The sequence below is a fragment of the Salvia hispanica genome, chromosome 6 (genome assembly GCF_023119035.1).
Source record: "Salvia hispanica cultivar TCC Black 2014 chromosome 6, UniMelb_Shisp_WGS_1.0, whole genome shotgun sequence".
NCBI classification, from domain to species: domain Eukaryota; kingdom Viridiplantae; phylum Streptophyta; class Magnoliopsida; order Lamiales; family Lamiaceae; genus Salvia; species Salvia hispanica.
The window spans coordinates 9,003,577-9,022,595 of NC_062970.1; the positions used below are offsets into that span (position 1 = coordinate 9,003,577).

Below are 19,019 nucleotides of genomic sequence, written 5' to 3' on the forward strand. Positions count from 1 at the left end.
CTCATGATTTCTTTTATTTATTTATTTTAATGAAAATCTTATTTTTCCTTCATTTGATTAAATATCATATGAAAGGATGACTGAACCATCTAGAAATAATGCATTTTGATTTTTATGTCAATAAACATGGAAATTTACTAAACACAAGTCAGTTTATTTGGACCACAAAGAGCGTGATGCACTCCTTCCATTCATATTCAAAATTTTGGCATTTTGAAAAAACTTGTACTATTAACATTTCGTGTAAATTTTTACAAAATAAATTGGTAAGCAAGTAAAGTATACGTAAAGACGAGTAGATTAATTCTTACACTAAATTAAACAGTTGGATGCCTTTTTATTTTCACATCAATAATTGATGAAAAAGCTCACAAAATGTATGTGATGATAAATGGGCACTCATGTCCCTCCATGTTTAGGACAAGAACATTAAATCATGAATAAAAACAAGTAGATCCTAATGAGATAACGTGTCCACTCGCTAGGAACCTTACATATGTCTCACTTTTAATTATTTATCATTACTTTGACCCTACCATTAATATTCCATTTCAAAACCAACAAAATTTAATAGTCACGTCTTCAAAGGGAAAAAACATTATAACCAAAGGTAAATAACGAAAATAAAAAAGCAGTCGATGTGTGAAGATTCATAGCAACTCACACCTTGAATATCGTATTATAAATTAAAAAATTTGTATATGTGTGCAAATAAATCAATTTCAGCCTCTTATTAAAATATATCAGGCAAGAATTTGGCAAAATAATTTCTTATGTATGTCGATAATCGTGACCCACAAACTAAAACTTAATACTACTACTATAAAGCTCAAGATCTTTGAACACAATAAACGAAACATTTTACCAATTTTTACAACATCAACATTTTTGTTGCTTGATCCTAATCTAGAGATGATAAAGGCACTGTATTTGTATTTACCATATAAGTTTGTATTTTGAGTTTATTTATTTATAAGTCTCGATAAAAAAAATCAAATGCAAAATATAAAAGAGGATTAAAGTAGAAAGATCTCACACAATTTGATACCTTATAAAAAAAAAAGAACAAAGAACAAAGTGAGGGAATGGATGTGATTTTGACTTTTTGGGCATCAAATTAGATTTAAGTCAGCTACTATTTTATTATTTTCATATTAGCCGGTGTTTCCTTTTTAATCCTCTTCTTTTTGCGGTATTTAATGGTTTAATGTTGAAACTATAAAAAGATGTGAAAAGAAAAGGAGGGAACATGAATCGAACTTTTTTTTTTTTGATAAATATTCTAACTTTTTTTTTTTTGATAAATATTCTAAGAGCATCTCCAATGGGACGGATGTTCAATTAAATTTCCCAAAACACTTTCTGCCACGTTATAAAGATCTCTTACTGCACTGTCACGTCATAAGGACATTCCACTGCACAATGGCGGACATCCCCAAGGACTTCTCGTAATAAAAAAATTCACAAATTCACAAATATGCAATTTACGGTATGGAATTAAAATTTTGACACGAATATGGACGGGGAAAATGCAACAACTTCATTAATAAAACATACATAATTATATATTAAAAAAAATTACAATGCAAACAAAAGAAAAGTAAAATATCAACGTCCATCCCTCTGCGTCCATAGCTCTTCAACGATATCGTTCTGAAGTCGTACATGGGCTTGTGTTTGGCGCATGTCGGCAAATGCGGGGACTCGATCAGCCTCTCCATGGGGTATCCCCATACGTACATTCGCGGTGGCCACGCCGTGGCTTGGACCGGCACCCATAGCATCTTCATGTTAGAGTTTGTATACTAGAAATCACCTTTCGAGTGATTGAATACTGTTAAAACTCTTATTTTATTTTCCAATGAATAAAACAGATTATTTTGGTCATAATGTTGTTATGTTTTACATTTAATGGATGTTTATTACATGTTTAAATGTAAATGTATAAGTAACTTAACAAATTCTAAGTCTTTGTTTTAGTAGATCGGTTGTGGGCGACGTTCACTTTAAGGTAACACGGTCAGTTCTAAACAAAGAAAAAGAAGAATTTCACGACCTAGATAGGCTTAGACTACCTATCGTGAAAGGTTGCAATGTCAGTCTGATTATTTCTAAGCCTTACTGAAATAAGATGATGTTGGTGTGGTATAGCACTAAATTGGATCTAACAACGAGATATATCTTTATGTTATCTACTGAAAGACAAGGTCTTGTAAATTATTGTTTCATAATCAATGTACGTTAGCATTGAGCATACGGTATTGATTATGCACTACTTTGACTTACCAAATGGTGTGGATTTTTCGCAACCCAATAAGCCTAGTATATTGGGTAGTGGTGATTAATATCTAGCGGTGCTAGGATTGTTATTATGTTGAATCATGCGCGAGGTGAGTCTCATTTGATAACATCCTCAAGAGGAGCTTGAAATAAGGTTTTATTATTCGGAAACTAGCTAGTTGGAGTTTGATTACTCTATGAATAATAAATAAGAATTTCTTGGCTGAGTCCACTCTTGGATAAGATATTAATTAATTGAGTACATAGCAGACATTAATTAATTAATGGATGTTTCTATCTTAAGCGCGGAAAATAAATATCAAGCAATGGAAACCCGAATTACTTATAATTTCGGATTTGGATGGGGTGCAAGCGGCGGCTGCTGGTTCTGGCGAGATCGAATGCCGGTGAAGGGAAGTCGCTGGAGAAGCGCGTTGGTCGGCGCGCGGAGGCTGACGACGACTGAGGGAGCAGCGGCGTTCTTCACGCCGGAGTGGGAGAAAGGAAGCAGCTGCGCGTCGCGCGGACCGCCGGCGATGTCTGGACGGCGAACTTGCCGTTCCGGCGAGCATATTACCGGCGGATCCTCGTCGTCGTTGATCGTGCGAACCTCGAACACGAGATAACGATGAAAGAATGTTTTTAATGATTATTTAATTCCTAAATTAAAAGATATCATTAAAATATTATATTTAAATAAAATATTTTGGAAAGATTTTCCTAGATTTTAGGAATATTTAGATTATTGACAATATCTAAGGAAATAATTTTTTTTATTTTATTCTTAGATGATATGGACAAGAATAATTTAATAGTTTCCTAATTATTATAAATCTAGAATCCTAATAAGGATAGGTATATAGATTATATTAAATAATAAAATATTATTCTCTTCCCAATCTTAATAAGGAATTAATTAAGTTTATTTATTCATGTTAGTCCAAGATATAAATAATTTAATTATTTTAGATACATCTAGAAGACATGTTTATGGATTAAACTTTGGTAATTAATATATTATCCTTTCATAAGATGTTTAAAAGATAATAAAAGATTTAATTATCCAGTCAATTAAATACCAACAGAATTTAATTAAGCCTTTAATCTGCACTAAGGCTAAGGATAATTAATGAAAAATCATAACTTAAATATCTAAGCGATAATTACGAACTATGTTTGTATATGGTCTCCATCGATTGGTCCACAACTTATGAAGCTACTTTCTGAATCTTATCCCCACCCATGCTGTGGGGACAATAATCCTAAGAAATAGCGAGTTCGTATAGGTTGACTTCTCACATGTGAATAGTATGGACTTGAAAGTAGTTTCCAATATTATCGCCACCCATACTGTGGGGATAATAATTGATATGACCACGGTTGCTAGACGTCAAGAGTGTCCCTCTCGGCGTGAGCCATGGATCGATTGGGGTCCAAGGATAAGAGGGAAGTCATGCCACATACCCAATACAGCTCGAGGGATGGTCAGGGAAGCGAGGAAGAGGGAAGGCTCAGATTTGAGGACAAATTCTTTCCAAGAAGGGGAGGATGATACGACCATGGAAGTCGTGCACCAAAGCTTGTACCTGCAGCTGTCTTCAATCAGTATTATGCCCATCAAGATGACTTCCAAATGCTTTGAAACTGACACAATTATCTTCATCTTTGAGAGAGCTTCGCGTGGGTATCTTACACGCCCCAATCGGAGTTCGGAGGAGAGAGTTATGGGCGATTTACTAAAGCCGCGCAGAACAGGCAGAGATCTCCAGAAGGAACACCTGGGCGGGTGTTTTCACCATGAAAATCACCCGACCGGGTGAAAGTGTTGTGAAGCATTTCCAGATTCCAGAAGAAACACCCGGGGGGGTGTTTTGGACCGCACAATTCACCTGACCGGGTGAATCACCCGAGACTTAGATTTTGTGGGCCTTTTTCCACATTTTGGGCCCTTAGTATAAATACCTTTTGGTGTCATTTTTCATTCTAGATTAAGATTGTGATTGAAGTTATCTCCCTAGTGAGTTTTTCCTCTTTGAGGAATGTATCCAATTCCTTCCTTGAAGGTTGCTTGTCTCAATTTCATAGATTGATTCAAGTAGAGGTATGCATCAATGGAGTGTATCCATTGAGTAGTGGAGCCAAGGGGTGATAGAGCTATTGAAAGTTGCCTAGGGTTGTTTCCATCCTTTTGGTCAAGGTCCTATGGTCATAACTCTTTTATCTCATCATTATACACATGTTTTCCATTCCTAATCTTCCATCAATTCTTGTTTAGATTCATTTTTTGTTGGTTGGATCTATTATTATCTTTTATTTTGTGTTGAGAAATTGAAAATAGCATCACAAAAATATTTAGATCAAACATTAAATGGGTAATTCCTTGGGAAATGGATCATAAAATACATGGATCCTTATCAATAATCCTAAGAAATTACAAGTTTCAGAAGTCCAAACAGAATTTACGAGATAGCTTGGTCTTGTTATCAACTCATGAACATTGTTATGGGAGTGTGTCGTAGAAACAAGATTCTGTAATACTAAATCTGATGGCCGTGCTTAGGCAACATTTGGTTGTCATGCCGTGCTGCGGTCTCTTCAACTTCATTACATAAGTTTATGACAAATAGTAAATACTCTGTCTTGCAGTGTAAACTAAATCGTCACAATGTCACTCAATCCTCTTTCTGCAATTCTTAAAGAAAACAAACTCGAGGGCCAAAATTACATAGAAGGAAACAAAATTTGGACATCGTTCTCACGGCTGATTAGAACAAATTTGTGCTCACTACTCCACGGCCTCCAGTGTCGACGCACGCAGGCAGTGCGAGATGCGCATAAAGCAAATGAGATGGCTAAGTGTTATATGTTGGCCTCCATGTCAACAGTGCTTAGACATCAGCATGTTGCCATGGCGACTGCCGCCGAGATTATGCAAAATCTCACGAATCTCTTTGGTACTCAGAATCGAACGGCTAAGTCTCAAGCCTTTTGGAGTATCATGGCTAAGACTATGAAGGAAGGTTCTTCTGTGCGGGACCATGTCCTCGAGATGATGAGCCACCTCAATCAAATTGAGGTTTTGGTAGACGTCATTGATGCCGAGTCCCAAGTTACTATCATCCTTCAGAGTCTGTCCCCTAGCTTTCAACAGTTCAAGCTCAACTTTGAGATGAACAAAAGAAACTACACCTTAGCTGAGTTGTTGATTGAACTTCAGTCGGCAGAGGATCTCATGAACCAAGCTAAGGTTGCAATGGTTAGTTCGACACATCGTTCCTCTGGCCCTAGGCCTAGCGCAGGAAGGAAGAAAGTGACGAACCAGGTCGTAGCTAAGGAAACTAAGGGAAAGAAGAAGAGGAGGTCAGACAAAAAGCAACCATGAAAGTGTTTTAAGTGTGGTGAGAAGGGGCATTGGAAGCCAGACTGCCCCAAAAAGGGTAAGGCTACAGGTATGCACCAAGCTCTAGTTGTCGAGTCATGTTCGGCTTCGACTTCATCTCATACTTGGGTTATTGACATTGGAGCTACAGATCATATTTGTTTTGATACTGACTTAATGCAGGTGACAAGACGGCTATATGATAGTGAGATCGAGGTCCAGCTGGGCGACGCTACTAAAGTGGCGGCCGTAGCAGTGGGAGACGTTTATTTGCGTTTTAGTAGTGATAGATTTTTGATTTTGAAGAATGTTTTGTTGATACCTTCTTTTAGAAGAACTTTAATTTCAGTTTCTAAATTGGTTTTTGATGGATATTCGATTTCTTTTAATGACAGTTGTGTTATTAAGAAAGATGGTTGGTATCATGGAAAACAATCTGATACGTGCATATTTAATAGTAGTATTTTGTTTAGATATTTTAGGGATTAACGTATCTTTTCCATATCTTTGTTTTCTTGTTCATTAAGTTAGTTATTAGCATTATCAATAGGAGTCATTGTAATCATTTAAAATCAATCAAGAATATCAACACAATAAATCAATCAAGAATATCAACACAATATTATCGTTCATAATCTTCTCCAACGTGCAAATTAGAACCATAATGCATCGAAAATTTCAAAGAAAAGAAAGGCCCAAGTTATAAACGAAACATACATGCCCTTTTGCTTGGTCTGACAGCGGGGATTCAAATTGGACCAAGACCTTCAAAGGTCTGATCTTGATGTTCTCCAGTGTGAACCCCGCAGAAGGCAAATGCTAAGAATTTTAAGGTGAAAGGATAAGGCGGAATACTAGAACCGTTTGCGGTTGGACAATGTCAACAAAACAAAAAGGGGTTTTGCTATTTCATCACATTGGTGTTTCGAAAGTGGGATATGTTTATTGATGCGCTTTAATTCTGAATCTTTTGACAATTTCAAAGAGTTTACGGCTTATGCGGGGGGCAAACGTATCAAGCGCCTGTGCAGGAATACCTAAGTTCGAGTTTTGGACCACTTATCGGTGGGGGAATGGAATCTCAAATTTTTCCCGGCCCCCTGGAAAATGGTGTAGCTAAAAAAAGGGTAGGACCTTTTAAACATGGTGGGTTTATGTGGTTATGCCCCTTTTATTTCGTTTTGGGGATATCCGTGCTTTTCCGAGCCATATATTAGACAATTTTAGTCAAATCTGTTCCTCTCCCTATGGTTGTGGAATGGGGGAAACCCCAACTAGGAAAATCAAGATATGGGGTGTGGCTCTTTTTGGGAAAAAGATCGACTAAAATTTTGGGCTCGGGGGGGTATTTTTTTTATAGGTTACCCCCGGGTTTGAAAGCTTATAAATTCTATAGTCTCAAAACAAGAAAGTCATTGTGGTACTGGACATTCTTAAGGAAGACTTTTTATAATCTAAACCCCAAGTAAGTAGCTCTTGGAGCTTCTTGATCACAAGTTCCTTAACTAAGAACAATTATTGTACAACCAATTCCCGAAACTTCAACTTCCTCCTAGTGTTGTAGTGTCGCTAGCGATGGGGGGCTCTCATGAGCTCGAAAGGGAAAGTAGATAATTTGTTCCCTAGTTATATAGAAATAAATGTTTCTAATAGGGGGAGCAAAGGGAAATGTCTAATACAAATTAAATGAAAATAAAAAATTTGGAGTGGCGGAAGGGGAATGTACCCCCCCTCGAAAAACCCTGTTGCCAAATTGCGGGGGGTTGTGTGGGGTGGGACTTGGACTCGCCACCGCCAAAAGCGGCCCCATCATATGTCCCTTCCCCGTCCTTTTTCAAAAGGGCCGCCCGGATCCCCCAGTCCCCAAAAAGGCCGAGAAAACTCCCCGCGTTTTTTTTTGATCACCTCCCCTCTGTCCGACCCCCTCCCCTGTCCTATCATTCTCAAATCCCCCTTTTAAAAGTCAGACCCCTTTTTGTATGGCCCCCCCTTTAAAAAAACCTCCTGGTACATTTTTTTCTCATAAATTTCTCAAATTTTATAAATTGATAGAGATAAAAAATGATGTGGTTTTTTTTTCTTGTGTGATTATCTTTCATGGCTTTGAATCATGGTGTGTGAACATCTTCGTTTGTTATTGTTTAGTTATCGTTTCCCCCCTTTTTAAAGTATAAATCTCTCATTTGATATTTGTTATGGACATCACCAGATTTTGGGGACTTGTAATGTCGTCCCCATTAAAATTATGTGATACCTTATTTGGAGACTAAAGTTTCTAGCCCTTACTGTTTGTCCACAATATAGCAAAAAGTTTGGAAATAAATAGATCCACATGACCGATGCATATCACTGGTGTGCGTTGATATTGGATATTGAAACTTTAGTGATATTCGTGCAGGACTTTTAGCAACAAAATGTAATCCCAAATTAGAAACTCCAGGGGGTTATGGTTTGGGAGAATCTATTGATCCCCCTAAAACCAAAAAACTAGATCCCTAAAATTTTGCAAAGGCGCGGGCGGATGTCGATCACTGGAATGGGAAAAGAGCAATGGATTCAAACACAATCAATGATGAAAAAAGACATCACAATTTGTGGTCCCCCCGGGCGGCCTCCCCCAGGGGGAGCAAGTGGATATACAAACATAAAGGGGACCCGATGGACGAGTTAAAGTTTTTAAAGGGCAAGACTAGTGGAAAGGGGTACACCCAAAAAGGAAGGTGTCGATACGACGAGACCTTCTCCCGGGGGCCCAAAGGGCTCAAATCGATCCGGATTCTATTTCTATGGAAACACATGGATTGAGATGTGGGGGGATAAACTTTAAAGGGTGCGTTTTTAAAAAAGGAAGCCTTGAGGAGACCATCTACATAGAACAAGGGTTATCCGTGAAGGGCAAAGGGCACATGGTATGGAAGCTTAAGAAGGCCTTTATCCCCTCAAGCAAGCATCTAGATCATGGAATCAAGGGCCTTCATAAAAGCTTCATAAGTTTAATTAAAAGGCTAACAACCGTTTTATAAAAAGGGTTTAAAAAGGGGGAATGTGGTGTTCTTAGTTTTTATGTAGATGACATTCTTTTAATTAAAAAATTAAAAAGTGTTTCATGGGTTTAACCGTGGTTGTAAACCGGCCGAGAAAAAGGGAATGGGAGACGGGAAAATTCAAACATAAAGGTTTAAATTGGGGGACGGAAAAGAATGTTGTGCTTATCCCCAAGAACCTTGCATCGAAAAACCGTACTTAGTCGCTTTAGCATGCAAGATCCCGAAAGGTTTCTTACCTTTTAGACATGGCATCTATCTATCCCCAAGAGATGTTTTTTTTAAAACAATATGGGAATACAGAGAAAGGATACCAAAAACCCCGGTTGGTATCTCATATATGCTATGCTTTGTACAAGGCCCGATTTTGCTTTTTTGTTAAGGTATGGCAAAATATCGGGGAACCCGGGCCCGGGGACTTTGTTTTGGCCAAAGAACATCTAAAGTCCCTTTAAAACGGAAAAGGAATAGGTTCTAGTTTAAAAAGCAAGGTTGGGCCCTTTGGGATATCCGATTTAGACTTTAAAGGGCGTCACCCACTCGAGAAAAATCTACTTGGGATATGTGTTTACCTTGGGGAGGTGGAGCCAATTTTGGAAGAGTGAAAAAGGAAATGCATTGGGGAACTCAACCATGGAAGCCAATAGGGGCTGTTTTGGAGGCCGCAAAAAAGGGAGGGGGCTCAAAAACTTTCCCTTTTGGATTTGGGGGTGTGGTTAGGGAATCCCCCAAGAGCATCACCTTTTAAATTGTGACAATTCCGGTTTGTTGTGGCAAATTCGAAGGGGAAACCCAAAAGCTCCAAAGCGAGCAAACACTAGAGAAAGGGAAAAAAACATGTCATTAGAGATATAAAAGGGGAGATTTAGAATACAAGTGGTCAAGATTGCGTCGGAGAACAACCTGGGGGGATCCCTTTCGGCATTGGCGGGAAACCGTTCGGCGCCATGTTGAAGGAATGGGTTCGACTGCCGGGCCTCAACCCGCTTTTCGTATAAGTGGGACAATTAGACGTAAAGGGACATTTTTTTTTATACTGAAAAATTGTTTTGGGATAAGTGGGAAAATTGTTAAATTTTTACCCAGAAATCACCTTTTGAGTGATTGAATAAAGTTAAAACTCTTATTTTTTTTTTACAATAAAAAATGGGTTATTTTTTATAATGTTTTTTATGTTTTTTTCATTTAATGGTTTATATTTAAAGTTTAAATGTATGGAACTTAACAAAGTCTAAGGTCTTTTTTTTAGTAGACCGGTTGTGGGGGACGTTCACTTGAAGGTAACACGGCCGTTAAACAAAGAAAAAAAAGAATTTCACAACCTAGATAGGCTTATACTACCTTCGTGGGAAAAGGGTTTCAATGTCGTCCGTTATTTCTAAGCCTTTAATGAAATAAGATGATTGGGTTTGGGATAGCAGTTGGGTCTAACAAGAGACATGTCTTTATGCTATCTTCCCAAAACAGGCCTTGTAAATTATTGTTTCATAATCAATGCTTTGCATTGGGGCATACGGAAATTTATTATGCACTACTTTGGGCATACCAAATGGGCGGGTTTTTAACCCAAAAAAGCCCGGATTTGGGTAGTGGTGATTAATATCTAGCGGTTAAGGGGAAATTTTTTTTATGTTGAATCGTGGGAGGTGAGGTTGTTTTGATAACATCCTCAAGAGGAGATTGATATAAGTTTTTTTTATTCGGGAAACCCAGCTTTGTTGGAGTTTGATTTTCTCTATGAATAATAAATAAGAATTTCTTGTTGAGTCCACTTTTGGAATTAATAAGATAAATTAATTAATTTTTTTAAAAGACATTAATTAATTAATGGATGTTTCTATCTTAAGCGCGGGGAAAAAAATATCAACAATGGAAACCGGATTACTTTTAATTTTTATTTGGGTGGGGGGTTAATTTATTCGGGTGTGGTTTCTAAATAATATTCCAAATTAAAAAACTTATCTTTCCGTCCCCAAAATATTGGGGCCCCTTTCTTTGGGGCAGAATTTGGAGAAGTTGTTTTTGTGGTGTAAGGGGAGTTGGTAGTAGAGATATTTTTACCATAAATAAAATTTGTTTATTGGGGCACCCCAAAGTTGGGAAAAGGGGGCTAATATCTTTGGGGGGATGGAGTATTAAATTGGGGTTAATTTAAAATTTGTAAAAACTAATTGGAGGAGCTCATAAAAAAATTTTCCCTAGATCCCGTTTGGGCCCAATAGGACTTCCCAAAAAAAATAAAATGGAGGGAAAAAACAAATTGTTTTCTATCAAATTTTTTTTTCCCCTCTCCATATCGAGGGAGGATTTTTTTTCCCCCGTGAGAAAGGTTTTTTCCCTCTTCTTTATTTAATTCCTAGTATCGGTGAATCAGCCCACCCGATATCGGTTTCGTCCGTAAACCGACGGGGGGATCTGTGGTTTAGTACTAAAAAATCTTCACGTGGAAGAAGGGAGCTATCTTCGATTCTTTGGAGAATTATCAAGGTAAAATAGCTAAACCGTAGAAAATCATGTTTTAGGTTTTAATTAATTTAAAGCATGATTTATTTGAGAGGAAAGTATATAGATAAGGGGAATTCCGGGGATGTGTTTTCGCTTTTATGGTTATACAAATTCCAAACTATAATACCCTATCACAGTTAATACTTTGAAAGGACGAGTCACCTAGCTTATGCTCATGCGATACAAACGTTGATTACTAACATTAGGGTTGTCAATCCTAACACGTAACTCCAAAAAGCTCCTAAGACCCTTGAAAAGTCCTCACTCTCAATTAACAAGTGCCTTAGTTTTAAAAGGAAGCTAACCGTAGTGTCTACTAAGTGGATCTAACTCGCTAGAACTCTGTTACAGTCAAACCCAGTTATGAAGCAAGTTGTATTGAATCATACATAATTGTGTCACTCAATTATGAAGCATCATGATTAACTTAGGAAAGAAACAAAGTAAAAACAAAAACGGATATTAAATAGAAAACGGAATTGTATAACCAAAGTTGCTACTTAACACATCCCTAGAATCCTATGAGTTTAGTTACACATGACTTGAATAAACTAAAAACATAGATTGAAGGGAAAGCAATCTGAACATAAAACTAAAGCAAATAAAACCCGTAGGTTGAATCCTTGTCGTTCTTGATGTTCTTGAAATCCTTCTTCAACTCCTTGCACAATTGAAGTACTCTAGCTTTTGATCTCTATGAATGGTGTTCTTGTTGTGTGAAAAAAACTCTCTTTTGATGAAGCTTGAGGTCCTATTTATAGGGGAAGATTATTCCTCATCATAGAAGGAAAAGATCTTCAAAATTTGGTAAATCTTGGAGCAAATCTAAAGGCTGGTCGGATTCGCCGCTTTCTCCGGCGGGCCGCCGCACCTTGGCCGGCGGTCGCCGCGTTGGAGTCCAGAGACTCGACCCTTCGGTGGCGGACCGCCACATGTCCTCCGGCGGTGGCCGGCGAGACTCTTCTCCTAGCGTAAATTTCCGAGGCGGCCGCCACATAGTTCTCGACCGCCGGGCGCCGGCGTGGCCTGCCGCATAACTTCGCGCGGCGGCCGCCGGGTCGCTCGTCTCGACTCTGTGATTTCCAGACTATGCGTTTTACTCCCCTTTTCGGCTCAAATATGCACATTTCTCACAAAACACGTCAAAATACCAAAATGTATAGAATATGCAAATAATGGACATGTAGAGTGATTTTGATAACAAAAACGGACCAAATAATGGCCTTAAAACAAGTGCAAATCCGGGCGTATCATCCCATCCGCCAAATAGTAGCTCATATTGTGTTGGTTGCCGTTGGCGACAAAACTGATGGCGGGACGAACGCCCATGCACTGGTCGTTGAAAAGGGGTGACGACTGGAGGACGTTGATGTCGTTGTTCGACCTGGCTACTCCAAAATACGCATGTCATATCCACAGCCGGTAGTCAGATACAACTTCAAGGATCGTCGTAGGATGCTTGCCTTTGAAGCCGGTAGTGTACACCCCTTTCCAGGCGGCAGGGCAATTCTTCCACTCCCAATGCATACAATCTATGCTGCCCAACATCCCAGGAAACCCATGCACCGACCCATGCATATCTATCAGCTGCTGGCAGTCTTCGGGGCTGGGCTTCCGAAGATACAAATCCCCGAATATCTCTCTAACGCCCTTGCAAAAAAACTGCAGACACTCGCGGGCTGTCAACTCGCCAATGTGGAAGTACTCGTCGAACATGTCGGTCGCGCCTCCGTACGCTAGCTGCTTGATTGCGGTCGTGCACTTCTGTATGGGCGTTTGACCGGGTTTACCAACCACATCCTCCCTGAACCTGAAATACTCATATTGATGCTCTAAAGCACTCACGATACGCATATATAGCGGACGATGCATCCTAAAACGTCGCTGGAATAAATTATCCCCAAAACGCAGCTCCAGAGCGAAGTAGTCTGCAAACAACCGATGATGTACAGGTACAGTAAATCGTGCGTGTCGAGTCGTTATCGTGTCGACACGATAACGACACGAACACGATAACAACAAACACGAACACGAAATCGTTAAGAAAACCTCAAACACAAATACGAACACGACCCGCTACCCTCAGACCACGAACACGGCACGAAACACGACACGAACCCATTAACGACACGAACCGTTTCGGGTCAACACGACACGAACACGACACGAACCCATTAATGACACGAAAATAAGTATTGAAAAATGAAAATAATAAGAATAATAATATTAAAATATTATGTGTTAATAAGAATAATAATATTAAAATATTATGTGTTAACGGATAACACGAACACGACACGAACACGCATTGTTAACGGATAACACGAACCCGACACGAACACGACACGAACACGACACGAAATTTTCGTGTCCTTAATAGGTCGACCCGATAAGGACACTAAAACGTCGCTGGAATAAATTATCCCCAAAACGCAGCTCCAGAGCGAAGTAGTCTGCAAACAACCGATGATGTACAGGTACAGTGATGTGGAGAAAATGATTAATTATGATCCTCCCTAATGAAGTGGAGAAAATGAGAAATCTTTATTTCAATTTTAACTGAAAAAACAGCCGATCTTTGGGCCACCCACAAAATCTTTTTGCCAGCCTTGTACCTAACTACTTTTATTGCTCCTAGTCTCCATGTGTCATATTTAATTTCACGATTAAAAGGGACACCTTCAAAATCTCTAGAAATCCCACTTCTTGCTCAGAACAAATGTTGGTTTTCTTGTTTGTCCGCATTTTATTTTGACTAATTGCTTTTTCTTTGGTATTGGCCACGATGCCCTACTCCAACCCCATTATCCAAATTATGAAAATTTAGGTGCCCACCAAATTTTTGGGGCACATGCCTTAGATTCCGATTGAATAGTAGTTATAGCATAAAACAATAATTTGTTTTGTACTTAGTATTTATTATTGTATCGATACTTATATGTATGTGGAGACGATGTTACCATCATACATGTGATGCGACATAAGGGAATTTGTGTTATCTGATTTTGAGATAGTTGAACTTAAACCTGAAGCCTCAAACAGTTTTAGTAAGAATTTATGTTCAATTTACTTTTCTGAACATCCCTAATCAATTTATAATTAGTTTAAGATCTTATAACAGAATTTTATTATGTTCTGTCATTTTCTATTTCAAATTAAATGAAATGAAACTCCACAACGCGAGCTTCACTTCATTGACCTCTACAAAATTAATTTAAATGTAAGATGTAATATCATTCACTTTTTAATGGAAATGGGAAGTTTAACATTTCAGCTTATTAAGTTATTAGAACAGTTACAATTTTTTCATTTTTCAGTTCTTAACAGTGGTATTTTTTCTACATTTAACAGCACAAAATGTGTATGGAATAGAGTTTAAGCCCGTGCTCCATTGTATTCTTATGGGCTTGAGTCAAAAGCCCATTATGTTCTACCATTTTGGCTATTTAATGGACCAATGTCCATTATCATAACTCTCTGATATGAACTACAAACATGATTCTGTTAACAGTGCTAATTTTATTCATTGCAACCTCTATTTTTTTGTAATAATAAAATAATTACGAAACCCCAAAAAAGCAGAGCAAATCACTTCAACCATCTCCTACTCCATTCCTATTCAAAGTTTAACCCTGTTTTCAATAAAATAAATAATTATTTATTTATTACTAAGAAAAAATAATCGTAGACCGCCTTGTTTATCACGAATTATGAGATTCGTATTGGACAATGAAAATGAAAGGTGAATGCATCCTGCGGTACTTTAGTTTGGTCATAAATATTTCTCTATAGAAAATTGCACATAATAATACAAAAATAAGGGAGAGTTATATTGCTAACTCAATGCTTAATTGCTAACTACAACTCAATAATAGCCATTAGATATTCAAATTAAAGGCCTAGATTATTAACCACAAAATATCAATACGATCAACAAAAAACGTCAATAAAGCTATAGGATTAATTCCAATAAAAATCAATAGGGATATTAATGTCAAGTTAGTTATAACTAACTTTTAAAAAAATTCCCAAAACTTTAAATTCATATAACATATATCAAATTAAAGATAATTTTATAAGGATTCCAACGATATACTACATGCATATGTTCCGACGTCAAAATTTGTAAAAAAAATCTACAATTTTCGTATTTTTCGTATACACATTAATGTCAATACAAATAAGATAATATGTCAATATAAAGCATATATAATGTCAATCCTAAATTTGTGTTGACATTTTCAAAGCATTGTATTGATATTTTCGAAACACTATATTGACATTTTCATCCAAAATCCTAATTTGACATTTTTTTAAATTTTTTCGATTTAATTAATAAAAACAAAAATTACACGTGGCAAATTGTAGACCACACGTTTTTTAAAATCATGTGGCCTTAAATTAATTGTAGTTAACAATTAAATGATGAGTTAGCAATTGATCACTCCCCTACAAAAAATATTGGCTGAAAATGGAAAAAGTGTGTGTGTGTTCAATTACTTAAAAATTTATAATTTAATAATTATAAAATGGAGATTAATTGAAATATAATACTTCAATATAGTAGTATGTCGTATAATTTTGTTAAAAATCTAAAATAGAATGAAAAGGAATGATTATTTTTTGGCTAAATAAAAGGAATTAATATTGTAATGGAGAATGGAATAAAAGTAGAATATCGATTCATTGGTGTTCGGTTGCTAAGATTAAATCTCATAATTAAAGATGTATTATGTTTGGTTCATAAGATGTAACCCTACAACTTAATCCTAGATGGATAATCTCATAATAATTAGTCATAGCCTCCCCCCTCCAACTAAAATAATTCCACAACTTAATCTTAGATGAATAGTCTCATGATAATTAGTCATAATCTTCCCCCTCCAATTAAAATAATCCCACAACTTAATCTTGGATGGATAGTCTCATGATACTTAGTCATGGCAATCGAAGTATTAAGCATGAGGGGTTCAAGTGATTGGGCTTCTGCTTTGGGCTGAAGTAGAATAATGGACTCCTCTCAATCAGGCCCATTTGTTACGTAAATATGTGATCCCATGAAGTTTTTAGGTTCCACCTACCAACATTCCTACCTGAATACAATGAAACAGCATGTTAAATAAATCCATGCTTGACTATGTTAATGCCATAGTTGACCATGAATTGGAAGCTCATCCTCGCTGCAGTAGCACTTCCACTGATCGCTGTGGCGGTCGCCATCGCCCTCGCCCTCTTCACTCCGCCTCTGCTACCTGACTCGCACGATGTCCTCTCCGCCGCCCAGCAGATCCATATCCCTGGAGCTGTCGGCCCCGAGAGCTTGGTCTTCGATCCTAGCGGCGGAGGCCCCTACACAGGCGTCGCCGACGGCCGTGTTCTCAGGTGGACCGCCGGAGACTGGGTAGAATTCGCCCTCACCTCATCCTCAAGGTAATTTTTATCATTTCAAAAAAAAATTCAATTTGGATTGTAGGGTTTGGTATTATTCAATTTGTATATACTAATCCAAGCATGTATTTGCAGTGAAGAAATTAGAAATACTAACCAAAACAATTGACTGAATTGATTCTTCTCCATAGTTCCATTCAGATCAGTTATGATGTTAAATACAAAGATGTGAATTCAATTTGTAGTTATCTCCATTTGAATGGCGGTTGTATTAGCTAAATTTGATTGGCCTGAGCAATTTTTATGGCTGTATTGAAGAGATGCGTGCTCTCTGCCCTTCAATCCAGCAATGGAGCACATATGTGGGAGGCCACTGGGACTGAGGTTTCATCAGAAGACGGGAGATCTTTACATTGCTGATGCTTACTTAGGCCTCCATGTAGTCGGACCAGCAGGAGGACTGGCTACACCTGTAGTAACACAAGTAGAAGGCCAGCGTTTGCGTTTCACCAATGACTTGGATATCGATGATGAGAATGATGTGATTTACTTCACTGATTCTAGCACCGAATACTACAGAAGGTAACTCTGCTCTTAGCATATGTTCTTGAAAAATGGCCTTACTTTCCATCATGAGATGGATGGTCTTGTCATAGTTCAATGTCGTTGAGCGAGATCTAGGATAGGATGATAACTAATGGATAATATACGAAACTAACGTTGATGGGGTAATTTAAAATGACTGCAAGAAGCTTTTGCTTTGACATTTCTAGACTGATTTCTTATTCTTGTGCATTAGTTATGTATTAAGTACTTCAATCTCGTTACTTTCCAATCCTCTACTGACTCTGGATCTGTTTGTGATCCAAGGGAATTCATGTCATCAGTTTTAAACTCGGACGCGACAGGCAAATTTATGAAATACGATTTGTCAAGCAAGGAAGTGACAGTTTTGCTGCGAGGCCTTGCTTTTGCGAATGGCGTGGCTCTGAGTAAAGATCGCTCTTTTGTCTTAGTAGCTGAAACCGCAAGATGCAGAGTGCTGAGGCTGTGGCTTCAGGGCCCAAATGCTGGAAAGCAGGATGTTTTCGCTGAGGTACCAGGCTATCCAGACAATATCAGAAGGAACTCAGACGGGGAATTCTGGGTCGCCCTGCACTCGAAGAATGGGCTCATTGCAAAACTGTCCGCGTACTACTCATGGTTCGGGCGTGGCCTGTGGAAGCTCCCCCTCAGCTTCAAGCAATTGCATTACTTGCTCGTTGGAGGCAAGCCTCACGCGACTGCCATTAAGCTCAGTGACACAGGTGAAGTTTTGCGGGTTCTGGAAGACGCCGAAGGGAAAACCTTGAAGTTCATAAGTGAAGTGGAGGAGAGGGATGGGAAGCTGTGGATTGCATCTGTGTTGATGCCTTATATAGGAATCTACAATCTGCCATAACAAAAAACCATCTAATTTGTAGACTCACTCTGTAAAAACTGCATCTTCAGATAAGCTATACTCCAGTTTTCTTTGTTATACAGTAGTACTACTTTGTCTCATTCAAGATTGTTATCTTTCCTTTTTAATTTGTCCTAATTAAGATGTCCATTTTCTTTATTTAAAAATAAATCCTTCTTTCCTCTATTTCATCATTAAAATATTCAATTATTTTTTTTTCTCTCTACTCATTCTAGCTACTGACTTTTCCTAAAATCTTGTACTATTACTTAAAAACGTGTGTACATCTTGAGTGGATGGAGGGCGTATAATTTTCCATCCAAAAGATAATTAAATATAGTCTTATAAATTGTGTTGAATTTGGCTGAAAACTCAGTAGGTTGTGCTAAATTTCTGCAAGTATCTCCATTTAAATGTACGAGAATAACTCCACCTAGTGTTGCCATATGTTTACATGTCTACAGTATTTTGTCTACGCAATTTATTGTTTTTGCACAACGATAATTATAATTAATTTCTGCAAAAGCTTCTGCCAGATTCTTTTGCATGTTCGTGGTTTTATCTTGGAACTACACAATAGGTGGAACCAATTATTGAGTTTTGATTTTTTATTATTATAATTATAATATTTTGTTACGATTTGACATTTTAATTTATTTATGGCCGACACGTAACACGTTATCCTCTTTAATTTGTTTAGATTTTATCATCATAATAATTTATCATTATGACTAATTAATTTGATAACATTTTCAGATAAACAAATACTTAATTCGCCTGCGTGTATAATTAACTATATTCTAAGTATGGTTAGTTGATTAAATCTTAATACCGAATTTTAGAGGGCAGTAGTTCTGGCTTTTAGGTTTGTAGCCATCAACTCGAAATCACACAAAAGGATATTAGACTTTGTTTGATTTATAATTATTCCAAAAGTTGGGATTTAATAATGATTTTATAGATATCACCAGCCGCAGATATT

General features: G+C 37.6%; 2 protein-coding genes across 2 annotated transcripts; both read left to right on the forward strand.

Moving 5' to 3' along the window:
• The first annotated feature begins 5,188 nt into the window (after positions 1–5,188).
• Positions 5,189–5,662, forward strand: LOC125194646. Its single transcript, XM_048092892.1, has one exon. The coding sequence runs from the start codon at positions 5,189–5,191 to the stop codon at positions 5,660–5,662; it is 474 nt and encodes a 157-aa protein (XP_047948849.1).
• A 10,640-nt stretch (positions 5,663–16,302) lies between these two features.
• On the forward strand, positions 16,303–18,115 carry LOC125192032 (protein STRICTOSIDINE SYNTHASE-LIKE 10). The gene is made up of 3 exons (XM_048089486.1): positions 16,303–16,638; positions 16,915–17,178; positions 17,467–18,115. The coding sequence occupies exons 1-3, from the start codon at positions 16,367–16,369 to the stop codon at positions 18,035–18,037; spliced, it is 1,107 nt and encodes a 368-aa protein (XP_047945443.1). The 5' UTR covers positions 16,303–16,366; the 3' UTR covers positions 18,038–18,115.
• The last annotated feature ends 904 nt before the right edge of the window (positions 18,116–19,019 follow it).

Bases quoted from the DNA above. Each gene is read 5' to 3' on its own strand.
- LOC125194646 (XM_048092892.1), top strand. From the start codon at position 5,189: ATGGCGACTGCCGCCGAGATTATGCAAAATCTCACGAATCTCTTTGGT.
- LOC125192032 (XM_048089486.1), top strand. From the start codon at position 16,367: ATGAATTGGAAGCTCATCCTCGCTGCAGTAGCACTTCCACTGATCGCT. The intron at 16,639-16,914 runs GTAATTTTTATC...GCTGTATTGAAG, and splicing joins GCCCTCACCTCATCCTCAAG to AGATGCGTGCTCTCTGCCCT. The intron at 17,179-17,466 runs GTAACTCTGCTC...TTGTGATCCAAG, and splicing joins AGCACCGAATACTACAGAAG to GGAATTCATGTCATCAGTTT.